The sequence below is a fragment of the Myripristis murdjan genome, chromosome 11 (assembly GCF_902150065.1).
Source record: "Myripristis murdjan chromosome 11, fMyrMur1.1, whole genome shotgun sequence".
Lineage (NCBI taxonomy): Eukaryota > Metazoa > Chordata > Actinopteri > Holocentriformes > Holocentridae > Myripristis > Myripristis murdjan.
This window is the reverse complement of record NC_043990.1, coordinates 19,672,784-19,686,416: the sequence shown is the minus strand read 5'-3', so window position 1 is coordinate 19,686,416 and position 13,633 is coordinate 19,672,784. Positions and strand designations below refer to the sequence as shown.

Sequence of the window (13,633 nt, the reverse complement as noted above, 5' to 3'; positions counted from 1 at the left end):
ATATAATAGATACTTCAGTCACAGTCAACACACACATACCCAACTGGCACAAAGGCCAACACAAGTACTCACCCAGAGAAGTTAAATATAATTAGAATTTATGTATCATTCTTTGACAGAAGGTATTGTTTTAGTAAGAATGTAAACCTGTTTTTGCTATTTTCTTGTTTTATATGATTAGGTAATGCATTCCATTCACTAATTGCTCTGTATATTACTGTCCTTTTTATTGCATTTGTTTTTGCTCTGGGTAGTGTGAAATTTATTTGTGTTGCGAGCCTGGTTGTATGGCTGTGTCTTTCTGAAATCAAGGATAAATTATTATACAGTATAGTTGGGGTCTTTGTAACTAAGATGTTTCTGAAAAATATTATTAAAGAAAACAAAAGTTTGTTTTTTACTGTTAACCAGCTGAGTACATTGTGCATTGCAATCACATTTGTTTTAACATCACAATTTAACACAACCCGGGCAGCTCTATTCTGTACTATTTGTAATTTCTTGATCTTCTCTTTAGTCGTGCTTGACCATACTACAGGACAAAAATTAATGTTTGACAGTGTTAATGCTTGCATTACCTGTTTTTGTGAGGTGTTTGTTAAGAGTTTTGCACACCTTTTAACAACAGAAATACCGGATCCCATCTTAGCTACAGTTTTATTGATTTGATTTGACCATGACAAACTGTCATCCAATATGACTCCTAAGAGCTTTGTCTCCTTTACCTGTTTTGTGATGATGCACTTGACAGTCTTTGGGGAAGTGAGGACACAACATTCCCAGTAACAGGAAATAAATTACACCACAGGCCCAAAATGTTACTTAAATATTTCCTGGTACCACAATTTTATAAGATCTTATATTATGAAAGGACACATGCTGGAAGGTTTTAAAAAATAAAAGTGATAGGTGTTGAGACACTGGCGATTATCCATCTGTGAAACCTTGCAGAACAGCGGATTTTGAACTTTTTCTCACTCTGAACTCTGAAGTTGACTTTCATTGGGCTGCAGACATTCCTTTGATGTGATATTGCCTTTAGGATCCAAATATGAAAAGATATTTTGACAAATAGATTCAGAGTGGTGAGATTAAAGCATCTTTTAATCACCCTTTTTTGTATCATAAGAATTTCTGATGAATTAAATGATAGTAGAATTAAACTATTCCTCAGTGCCCCCTGGAAGGCCCTCAAGGCCTCCTGGGGGGGGGCAGACCCCAGTGTCATGACCAGTACAGAGTATCGTGTGCTAAATGGAGAAATATCAACCAAAGTGAAGTAAAACATTCACAAAACATGTCATGCGTAGAGAGAGGTGTGAGAAGGGCAATGACCTGCCCACACCCTAAACTGGCACGCCACCTGAGACATGCCGGTTGTTTTCCACTTTATCCAGACATCAGGAAGCATCAATCATTCAACTATCATTACAGTCAGCCTCTGCCAACTTTCACAGAGCTTCACACAAGCAGTTTAACTCAAAGCGATGTGTCATTTTTACAGGAAGAAGAAGAAAAGGATCTTTCAGCACACCATAATACATGCCCAAGCTGATATTCTTGTGTTTATAGTGTAAGTATAACATGCGCCTAGACCGGAGGAGATATTCAGGTGTAGGAGCAGAGGAAGGGAGAACAGTTCATCTTGAGCAGAGAGGTCGAGGAACGAGGAGGATTGATTTATGTATCTACAACTGTGGTTGCCCGATCACTCAGCAACTTGTGTCAGTGCGCGTGTGTGTGCATGTGTGTAAACACTCTGGTGCAATGCCAGACAGTAGGAAGTCATGATGATGAGGCATAGCCAAGTAGTGACATCACCTATTCTCAGTCACATTTACTGGCACAAAGGGATGAGTGCTGCATGACTCTCTCTCTATCTCTCTCTCTCTCTCTCTCATGCACACTGTATGCATACATACACACTCATGCCCACTCATAAGTGGAAATCGAATGGGTGCTCTGAGTGCCTGGCACCATTGGCCATTATTTTTATTTTTGCCCTTTCAGACTTATAACATGGGTGGTTAGACAGAGGTCCCCACCATAGCCATAGTTTGCACACATAAAAGGCAAGATCCACTCCTGTGCCCACTGATGGATTGCATTATTCTACTTATACCACCACTAAATGCACACAGCAACACACACACGCACACACACATGCACGCACATAGGTTGTTTATGTGGAGGGTTATGGGAAACATATCTGTTATCACCTGTCAACAAGTTCTCCAGGTGTGCACACATGATGCATAGATACAGATGGTATGAACAAGAGAGGCGTCTGCCAAAGTATTAAGTCATGGTAGAGGTCATAAATCTCTCTGTCTATACACCCTAACCTTTAGGAGAGGGAGACACCCTGACGCCAAGGCTGTGTGTGACAGGCGCACACCTACGCATACACAAGTGTGCAAAAGCCCAGGTGTGTTACACAAGACCGAATAGCACGTAAGCATGCACTGACTCACACATGCATGCATTCTTACACATGTGCATACACCTTTGTGCCATTGTGTGTGTGTGTGTGTGTTTTTATGTATTCACATCTGGAAACCAAGGTGGACACTTCAATCACTTCCAGCCTATGTATCAAATCCATCAGAGCTGTCTGAAATGATGCTGTGAGGCTCAGAGGGCTAGCATTATGTCTGAAGTGCAGGGCTGATGATTCAGAAAACAGATTTTCAATTTGAATTTGATTTCTGCTAGCAACATAACTGCGCTCTTAAAGGTGGAAAAACATCCAAATGTATAGCCTACTTCTCTGTCTCAGAAATGGAGTTATGCACTTTGTTATGAGTGCTCTTCCACTATAATGTGCATTTAACTGAATAGCACAGCAAAACCGCAAAGTCAACTCAGCATGCCAAGAGGCTGTGATTTTGGACTGAAAGAGGGAATGTCAACAATGAGTGCTTTGGTTTATCTGTTAGTTCCTCAAAAAAGAAAGGATTTAGTTTTGATAATTAGCTTTGACATGATTTAGAAATATTAATTTTAAGACTGGTTCCTGTCTTTTTGAAAGGTGTGGTGAGGTACAGGTAAGGCTGTGGCTGGGTGGTGAGGTGCCATGAAGGCTGGACTGAGACAGAGGCACCGTGGTATATGGTGCTCTCTAGTGGTGACGGCTGCAACACAAGTTCAATAACCAGCTCTCTCTCTCTCACTCTACACATTGTGAGATTGTTATAATGTTACCAATAAATATTAATATACTTCTGTTTTTTTCCCCTCTAAAAACTATGTTTATATTCGATTTATAGGCTTGTTTAAGCTCTTTTCCCATTTATAAGATCAGCCAAGATCAGCTGTAACTTCCCAGAGGGTGATATTGTTTGGGGTGAAGTCTCGACTCAAACAGACAATGAAGCAGAGTGCTGGAGCAGAGCTTTTCTGCCAAGCATTACACTCACAGTTTTCTGTAATTGACTATAGTCTTCTCTCTACCACACCCCCCTTCCATCACCACTGCCATACATACTCTCGCACACACAGAGACAACACCCCCTTTTCAGACCAGGCTGCCGTTGCCTAGCAACGACCCTGCTGAGCGGCCCAGGGGGCGGGACCGAGGCATTTGGCTTCCGCAGTAATTATAGAGCGTGTGTGTGTGTGTGTGTGTGTGTGTGTGTGTGCTTCTGGGACACCCCAGGTGTGTGTGTGCGTGTAGTTCAGTTGTCAAAACATGCTTAGGTTACTAGCAGTTTGCTCCCATGAAAAAAAGAGCCAGGGAAACCACAGGAGCAGAAAGTGTATTAGGTCTATTTGATATAGCAGCAACATTTTCATGTTGTCTGTGGTCAATTCAGTCTGAGCTGTTAATGGGTTACATTTAGGACTATGATGGAGAAAGAGCAAATAGTGGACTCATCATGTCTGTACAGGAGGAGGTTCATCATAATCCCATAATGAAGTAGGATAAAAAACATTACACATATTATTGCCATGATTAAAATGTATCAGAAAGTTGCAAAATGTCAAAATCCTACACTGGAATGTCTAATTTCCAACTGGCTTGAGAGCATTTTGAGTAAAGAAACCAACCAAACGTAGTCTGATGCTGTTTAGACAAGCAAATGGCACAAATATATCTTACTCCATCATATGCTGAAACGTGCTTTGAGCGATCACAAAAATACAGTGTCGATTCGCGATGAAAATACTGGAACTGGCATCCGTACTGAACAACGTCCAGCAATGTTCTGGCTCAGTACCAACAGCACTGGGTTCAGATTCGTCGGTGAACATGCACCCCTGTGGCAAATTATTGTCCTGTCTGACAGGCTACAGGCCTAAATACGTCCCTCGTTTCCTGGGGGACATCCTCACTGGGTCGCTTGCTAATGATGTTTGGTTTCTCACTTGGCACACCAGAGCTTTTACTCCAGTTGTTTGATGTCACTCCTGACTCAGGACGGTTTTCTTCGTAAGGGAGCAGACCTGCCTGAGCTCATGTAGGCCTTAGCAGCTCTGCTTGCCAGGATGAATTTAACACATCATTTCCCTCTAGCCGACTGGAGGAGCTTTGGTTTTGCTGTGTGGGAGACGTTACTTCTGTTCCAGTCTGTTACACATTGCCAGGAACTTCTCTGCAACTGCTGCTTCAGAAACACATAACTTTTCTAAATTATCCTCCCCTCTCCTATCAAACCCTGCATGAAAAAGTCCATGGTTCAACCATTTCACACTGGCCTGCATAATATTCAGTGCAATACAGATGCATAGATATAACTGTTTTTTTGTTTGTTTTTAGGTGTGGAAGGATATTCATTTTAAGTCTTTACTAAAGTGGCCCATATAACTGATGCACATTTCGAAAGCTTCTCAAGTGACCAGCCAAAAATTATGACTTATTACATAAATATCCATCACTCACCAATGAAATAAAAAACTAAACTTAAAATATTAAAAGAGTAAAGCCATGGGTACACATCCAGTTAACGTAAAGGTAATCACTACTGAGCTGGTCTACATGTGTATGGACCACTTTAAGCAGAACATAATAATTTGTGTTGTGGACAACAGGTAGGCTGATATGTCCTCGTGTGAATTCACTTCTGGTGAAGTTATGGCATCATTTGCTACCAAAATCTCCAACCTGACAGAAGCTCTGGTGCCAAGTGAAACTATGCATGATAAGTGAAAACAAAAGTAGCCTGGAGGGGAGCCTTGTTCCATGTCCCGAGTGACTTTGTAGAAATAGTTTCTCTTTGCATAAATCATGCACAAAACCAATTCAAATGTGGTGTCCCTCCAGCTAATGCATGATGCACCCTGGACGCCCTTCTGTCCAGTTGCACGGTCTTATCTTGTTTGTCGGACCGGGTGACCCTCAGTGTGCAGCGGGAGAGGGAACACACACCTCCCGTCCCCATCGCCCAACCCCCACAACACAAAAGTCACCGCCCTTCCCTCTTCCTCTCACACCAACATGACTACTCGCTCGCACCGCTCTAACCGACTGACGCGCACGGGCATCATGGGAGTTGTAGTCCCGTCTGCCCAATCCCGTTCGAGAAGGCGAGGCTTCACCAAAATACAACTCCCATCTCGACCCTCGCACGCCGAGAACTGCCATCCAATCTGAATATGTGGGAGGAGCGCGTCCGCCCACAAAAGCCACAGCTATCTACCCGTATCTCCCTAAATCAATTGTGCAAGAATAAAAACGGAATAGGCGTAAAATACAGACACTGGTGACGGTTTGTTTTCTGTGCATGACGGAAGGCGACGCGGCGTCCCTCGCTCATGCGGCGAGAGAAACGGTGGCGACAAGCCGAGCAGCGGAGAGGGTGTTGTCCTGATGCTTAAATGGAAGTGGGTGGGCCTCTACGGTCACACATTGCCAACTCCGCCGTGGATATAATTCTACGAAGCGAAAATTTGCTTGTTTATGGACTCTCCATCCAGTAAAAGGGATACGCGACGGGCTGCGAGGGGCCGACGGGCCGCGGACGGATACGAAGTTTCCCGTTATTTCCGTTATTTTGCTGCCTGATTGTGCCTGCGCTTGGCACCGCCCTTCCTGGCCGGTGGGTGGTTTCGTCAAAACGGGCAGATCCGCCACGGCCCAGCGCCGAAAATATAGGCCGTCCTCCGTCTCTGTACCCGGCCGGCCTTCTACCGTGAACTACACCCTCTCTCTCTCGGTATATTAATGCGTTATGAGTGGTAGGTACCCTCCCCCTCTCCGTCTCCACCCCTCTCTCCCGCTCACTGTCTGACAGATAGGAGGCTCCAAGCCCCTTTGATATTGATGATGAGGTTACTCCTTATTGCTCTGCCATTATTGATCACCTTTGTTGTGTTATATCTGCACTAGATCTGATATTATTTGGGCCACTTTAGAGTGCCCGGATGACCATACCTCAGCCTGAGACTTAGTGTCAGTGTTATTCAGACATGTACATGTGATGAAATTACTACTGTGACTATTCTGGCAGTAACAGTGTGTTTTCATCCCCCTTGCAGACTCGAAGAAGGAATCATCGGGAACTGAAGGAGGGAAAGCATCTAAAAAGGGGAAAAGTTCTGGATCACAGGTATGAAAAGAAAGGGAAAAAAAGACTTCATTATAGTTGTTCTTCTGCCTGTAGGCCAAAAATGTACTCCCTCCCTCCCTCCCTCCCAGCCAGCCAGACAGCACTGGGGGCGTTTCTCTGGTGGATTCCACTTCCTGCTTCTGTGCAGCCCTGCTGAGAGCCAGCCCAGAGCCTCATGAATAGGCTTATACGGCTGTCACACTTCAACTACTGTACTTTGAATTGTCTGCTTGAATTAGGGTCAAAAATGATTTGCTTCCGCATATGGATTTATTTTAAAGGCCTGCAGCTCTGGTATGTTGTTACACAACAATAGTATTTCTATTTTCGGCTGTGTTTCAAAGGTTGCATATACCTCAGAGATTATTTTCAGCCTGGCAGTTGTTTCTAAGTGCATCTTTTGTTGTTAAATGTGTATGACAAGCATTGCTGCAATGATATTTTCTATGGCATTGTACTTGTTCTGAAATCCAAGCTCTCTTTACACACACTGTTGAGAGGTGTATGGCATTAAATATTTGCCTGCGACCTAGTTCCTTTGAAAGGGAGGAGAGCGAGAGAGGAGGCATTTTCTTCCAGTGTTCTGAGAAAAGAGAAATGTGGTTCTCACACGCCCACCCACTCGCTTCCTGTAATACCGCCCACTTCCACTGACAGCTCTCTCTCTCTCTCTCTCTCTCTCTCTCTCTCTCTCTCTCTCTCTCTCTCTCTCTCTCTCTCTCTCTCTCTCTCTCTCTCTCTCTTTCGCTTTGACTCTCTCTGTCTCTGCTTTTTGTGTTTTTTTTTCTCTCTGTCTCCCCACCCATCTCTCTCTTTCTCTTCCTGGTTTAAAATGTTCATTGTGTGTATGCGTGTTTGCATAATGTGACCCATGGATACCCATCCCTCCCCTCTGGCTTTTTCCACTTGCATGTCTTACTCTCTATTTATGTATGCACATGTGATGTCTGTGTGCAATTCTGTCTATCTCTTACTCTGACCCTTCTTTCCTGTCCCCCCTCACCCTTCTTTCACTTTATCTATTTCTTTACCTCTCTCCCTCCCTACTCTGCTCCCTCTCCTCCTGTTTCTCCTCCAGGATTCCTCCCAGCCCTCTCCGTTGGCTCTCCTAGCAGCCACCTGCAGTAAGATTGGAGGGCAGGGGGGAGTGGAGGGGGCTCAGGCTCAGGCGGGGGCCCAGCAGATCCAGGTCCAAGCGGGTCAGATCCAGCTCCAGGCAGGTCAGCTCCAGGGTCAGATAGTGGTGGACACAGCTGGGGGTCAGGCCCTGGTGCCCCAGCAGCTGGAGCTGGTCCCGGCTCAGTTCACAGGGAACGGCTGGCAGATCATTACAGCGGCGCCTACTATGGCCAAAGAAAACACCAATCAGCCTGTAACGGTGGCCACGACTGTGGCCAATGACAGCTCGCCCGGCGGACGCAAGGTGAAGCCAGTGGAAGAAACAGCAGGTCTGAGCAGATGTTTTTGGTAATCTAGCCATCAATCTGTCCTCTCAATGTTATTGTTTCTCTCCTGTCCCGCAGGTGAAGCCGGTAGGTGGGTCCAACAGCATAGCAGCCAATCAGCAGCAGCAGCAGCAGCAGTTCCAGATTATCCAGGTGCAAAACCTGCCCAGCGCAGGGGGCGGGGTCCAGTACCAGGTTATTCCCCACCTGCAGACTGCAGATGGCCAGCAGATCCACATCAGCCCAGCCCAGACAGCCTCCATCGGGGGGCTGCCAGAGCAGGTGCAACTTATCCAGACGCAGAGTCCGGGCCAGACGCAGGCCATCCTCCAACCAGCGAACCAGCAGACCATCCTGACCAGCTCAGCCAATCAGAGCGTCCCGCTGCAGATCCGCCCCGCTCAGTCCTTCCCTCTGCAGCTGCAGACCCTGCAGGGCTCCCAGACTCCCGTTATGACCACAGTACCCATAAACCTTGGAGGCATGACTCTGGCTTTGCCTGTGATCAATAACGTTGGAGGGGGAGGGGCTGTGCAGCTTATCCAGTCAGCTGATGGCACATTCTCTGTTGCCAATGGCAACCAGCTGGTGACAACAGCGGTGTCGGGAGCTGCTCCTGTTACAGGGTCAAGTGGTACCACAACCACTATTGCTGGGAGTGACGGCGTATCTGATGGGACACAAGTGGTTTCTGCTGGATCAGAGGCAGGGGCAGTTGACAGCCAGGCCCAGAGCAGCGAGGCGGACTCTCAGAGCCAGAACCAGGCCAATGGGCTACAGAACCAGACAGATCCAGCAGGGACCATCCAACAGGTCATTGTTGGCCAAGTGGGGCACCAGGTGGTGCAGCAGATCCAGCTGCAGCCCCAGGCTCAAACTCAGGGCCAGGCCCAGGGCCAGCAGCAGGCCCAGCACATCCAAACCCTGCAGCTTGCCCCAGGACAGACCCTGCAGCCCATCCAGGCCTTCCAGAACCCAGCCCAGGTCCTCATCCGCACCCCCACTCTTTCCCCCTCGGGGCAGATCACCTGGCAGACGCTGCAGCTACCTGGAGGAGTCTCCCTACAGGGCGGTCTTGGGGCGGCCATGCCCCAGCAGTTAACGTTGGCCCCGGTGGCCGGCGGGACGGCAGTGGGGAGTGGAGGGCTGGTCTCCCTTGGTGGAGCTCCCTTGACGCTGAGCGCAGCTCAGATCAACCCAGGGTCTGGGGTGCAGACAGTCAGCATTGCAGGGCTGGGTACCACGGGGGTCCAGGTGCAGGGTGTGCCCCTCACCATCACTGGTCTACAGGGTAAGGGCAAGTCAGTAATGTGTGAACAGTGAGTAGTGAACAATATGTGTGTGGAATCCATTACCTTGGCAGAAATGTGGTTAGAACAATTTGCATGAGCAGTGAGGGAATTAATAGCTATTGACTTGTGGCTCAGAGAAAATTTGATGCACGACTGACTCCCCTGTTCCTACCACCATTTCAAAATGAAAAAAAAAATCCTCCACATTCAAAATTAGATCACACAGCTGATTATTCTCAACTGTCCAACAGGTCAACCACAGGGTCAGGAGGGGGTAAAAGTTCAGTCATCTCCGGTGACAGTCACCGTGGGAAACGTGGCACCAGGCTCATCAATGAGTCCAGACCCACTGGGCTCTGTCCAGAGTTCCTCGGACCAGGAAGGACCACCAAACAAAAGGCTTCGTCGTGTCGCCTGCTCCTGCCCTAACTGCAGGGATGGAGAGGGAAGGTAGGAATACACTAGAAATGCTGCACATTGTACATAAATGCACCAGGAGAGACCTAAGGGATTATTGTTTATTGGTTTTGCATTAGATTATTTTTTTTGTAGTGAAAGATATATATAAGAAAATCAAACCAAAAAATCAATTAAAATATATTTCTGGTCTTTTTATTTGTTAAATTGTATACAAATACATATGGCATTTCTTGTTATTTGTTAAAAGCTGCACAAGGCAAGATTTTATCATGTAAAAATGTACCCATCTTATCACGCTAAAGCACAAACTAGGGCTCCCATCTCCTAATTGATACTCCATAGATTTGCCCTGTTTACCCAAATGAAATTCTGGTGTTATGCGCTGTTCCTCGCCCACAGCAAGTGATGAATCAAACCATATGAGCAAAACACAAACTGTCTCCTAAATAGCAGCAGTAGATGTTTTGCCTTGCATATCTTTGCCCTCCTTTGACAAAAATCGTCACAGATGGCCCCAGTCAATATACATTAGCATGCTATGTGCAGTTTACTGACACGTTATGGAGAGGTAAAAATCATACATTATGATTTCTAGGTATTAAATCTCAAATTTCCCGCAACATTATGCTGTCATTCGCAGCCACCAACTTTCAGAGCTGCATAGTACAGCTTTAATAACGTGCATGTAAGGGTGTTGTAGTGGTTACCAAGGAGACTGGGTTTTGGAAGTCAAAAAGTCATTTTGTGATAAAAGAATAGAGTGTTTGCTTTTTCAACCCACCTAAAGTTCTCACTTAGCCCCACAGCTGTCACCAAAGCAGATGATAAAGCTTATCCGCCTCAGGAATGATCATGATTCTTTTTGTTATTGCAAAATCCACAGTTACTCATAGCCCAGTCCATGATTTGCAAACCAAACAGTCCATTTGTAAGATTTTCCCTGAAACATACTTATGGTCATTCATTGTGTTCTGGTGGGACAAAACAGTGCAAATTCTGTCTTCAGGTCAGAGATCCAACCCCTCACAATCCAAAACACAACACTTTAATGGGCCAAACATATTGTCCCAAAATAATGAATTATCAGAAACCTGCTAGATTAGTCAATGAATGAATTATTCCAACTTTAAATTGATAGTTTGGATTCTTACCCATATAATGGTGTTTGCTCCTCCAGGCATTTGTGATACATCCAGTTTGTAAGTTGGGTCCATCAAATAATTCTCTGTCCTGGAGCTTCACCAGCACTGCTCCAAAATTAATGAAATAGACGTATTCATTAGCCAGCTGGTTGCTGAAATGGCAGAACTATTTTCTGCCTTAGCACTGCCAATGTGTCACCACGCAGTGACACTCCAGTTCCATATTCAGCCATATTCAGGTGATACAGAGGCAGTGCTATGGCAGAAAACAGTTTGGCCATTTTGGTAACCAGCTTCCCTAAAAGAGCGCTGAAAGTGAAACCTCAACAAGCGTGGGTTGCTGTGCATACTTCAAAACAATTTTTTAGCTTTGTATTACTGCTCAAAAATGATTTTGAGCAATGATAAATCAAAATTTTTTCTGGTCTATATCTACTTCATTGTGAAGAAATCCACTCTTAGTGAAGCTGCTGTTGCAACAGGGAGGCATTTATTGAACCAAACCTGGTGGATATGTTACAGTCACATCGACCAGAAAATACCACTATATGGGGAACTATCACTTTTCACTGCAAAACAGAGGTTAACATAGTCACCTAAAGTTGGTGTGTGTGTGTATGTGTGTGTGTCTGGGTGTGTGTACATAAGTAACTAATGTCCCTCTCTGATTAGTGTGATACAGTTATGTACTTATTACATGACACCTGACCAGAGTGTGTGTTGTAGGAACAGTGGAGACCCCTCCAAGAAGAAGCAGCACATTTGCCACATGGAGGGCTGTGGGAAGGTCTATGGGAAGACGTCCCACCTGAGGGCACACCTGCGCTGGCACACTGGGGAGAGGCCCTTCGTCTGTAACTGGATCTTCTGTGGCAAGAGGTTCACCAGGAGCGACGAGCTGCAGAGACACCGGAGAACACACACAGGTAGGGACTCTTACAGATGGCTGTCAGGTGATGCAGTTCGCCCTCTGGTGGCCATATTGGAAGACAACAACTTTCTAAGTGTGTGACTCAGTCCTCTCAGCAGTATGAAAGACACAGAGTTCATGCCTGTGCTGTCTCTCTCTACTGTCACAATTTCTCTGAGGGGAAGCGACAGGCTGGAGAGAGAGAGACAGTGACATGCAGCAAAGGGCTTGGCTCAGAGTCAAACCTGGGCCACTGCATTGAGGACTGAGCCTTGATGCGTGGCTCGCTCTCTTCCAGGCACAGTCACATTTTCACATCTCTCTGTAATCTTACATCACTTGCCCAGATGTCATATATTTCACATTTATCAGTAACTGGGTTTCCTGATCTCCCAGACAGCGCCCACTGAGGTCCTTTCTGTGTTCCCTATGTCGTACACTGCAGAGTTCTCATGACTTCTTGTGCACTCACACTTCATCTCTTCCTTTTCGTCTCTCTGTGCCTCTCCTCCTCTCGTCTCTGTGGCCCTGCAGGAGAGAAGCGTTTCGAGTGTCCTGAATGCTCCAAGCGGTTCATGCGAAGCGACCACCTCTCCAAGCACATCAAGACCCACCAGAACAAGAAGGGCGGAGCCTCAGTGGCAATCATCACCACCGACGACATGGAGGAAGACGTCCAAGAAGGTCTGGGTGCCTCCCCTCGGATCGTCACCGTGGCAACCCTCTCCCGTGACTCTGACCCGGCTACGCCCACCACCTCCAATCACCTGGAGGAAGAGGAGGAGGAAGAGGAGGAGTTTGAATAGGCAACCAATTCCTGTTTTTTTTGCAGAAGGCTGGCTTCCTGTTTCTTTGGAGGTCTGTTCGGTGACAGTGGTGGTGGCTGTTTTTTTTTTTTTCTTTTTTTTTTTTATGTAACCATCATTTAAAGAGTTTTGTCGTTCTCTCATGAACATGGACTCATAAGAGACAAGATCATGTGATGAACAGAAACCGAAAAATATAAACGTCACAATCTAAAAAAAAACAAAAAACTAACATATAATAACAACAAAAATCTAGCCTAAGCTTATGAAAGATTAGTTTGGCATTTATGAAATGAAGCGAGATCTATAATAATTCCATGCGGGAGGGGGATTGGAATGTAAGTAGTACTTGGATTAGCACAAGACGGGGAACCTGCTGGATCTAAAATCAACCAACATGAAGAGACATTTCTTTAAGTGGAACAGAATCTATCTCTATGCACAAAGTTGTGTTCCTGTTTGGTACAGTTTTGGACGGCGCTGATGGTCAATTATGATGCAGGAATGCTGCAGACAGGTGACGGAGCAGGGGCAGTGTGGGGAAGGTGTGTGTGCCTGTGTGTGTGTGTGCATATAATCAGGGGTGCAACCTTGTTACCTTTTGGTGAAAATCACCCTTTCGAATCCAGTATAGGTCAGTTGTTTGATTTGTGTGATTTAGATTCAATGAGATTTTGAAAGAGTGTGTGTGTGTGTGTGTGTGTGTGTGTGCGCGCGCATTGTGGAAGGAGGGGTGGGGCAATGCCTTCTGAATTGTTAAAAAAAAAAAAAAGTTCCTGGCTTTTGTGCTTGGCATGTGCACCACACCTGAGAGCGGGGTTCACATCCTGGTCCCATTTTTCAGCCCTCATGACTTTGCACCCCTGGTAATATGAGACTGAGCGTGTGTGTGTGAGAGTGTGTTTGTATTCCCTCGCTGTCAGTTGAGCGGATCAGACTAATTGGAGCAGTTCAAGGTTCAGGTTCAGTCCTCGGATCAGATTCAGGTGTTGATGTTTTCTTTGAGACCAGTCAACAGATAAACTGTTATTTAAGAAAGAAAAGAGGGGATAATTCTAAAAGAAAAAAAA

General features: G+C 45.8%; 1 protein-coding gene across 1 annotated transcript; it reads left to right on the top strand.

Moving 5' to 3' along the window:
* Window positions 1–5,610: 5,610 nt before the first annotated feature.
* Window positions 5,611–13,633, top strand: sp4 (sp4 transcription factor). Its single transcript, XM_030064267.1, has 7 exons — window positions 5,611–6,177; window positions 6,478–6,548; window positions 7,627–7,971; window positions 8,072–9,284; window positions 9,537–9,735; window positions 11,574–11,773; window positions 12,292–13,633. Exons 1-7 carry the CDS (start codon window positions 6,171–6,173, stop codon window positions 12,561–12,563), a joined length of 2,307 nt encoding a protein of 768 aa, XP_029920127.1. The 5' UTR covers window positions 5,611–6,170; the 3' UTR covers window positions 12,564–13,633.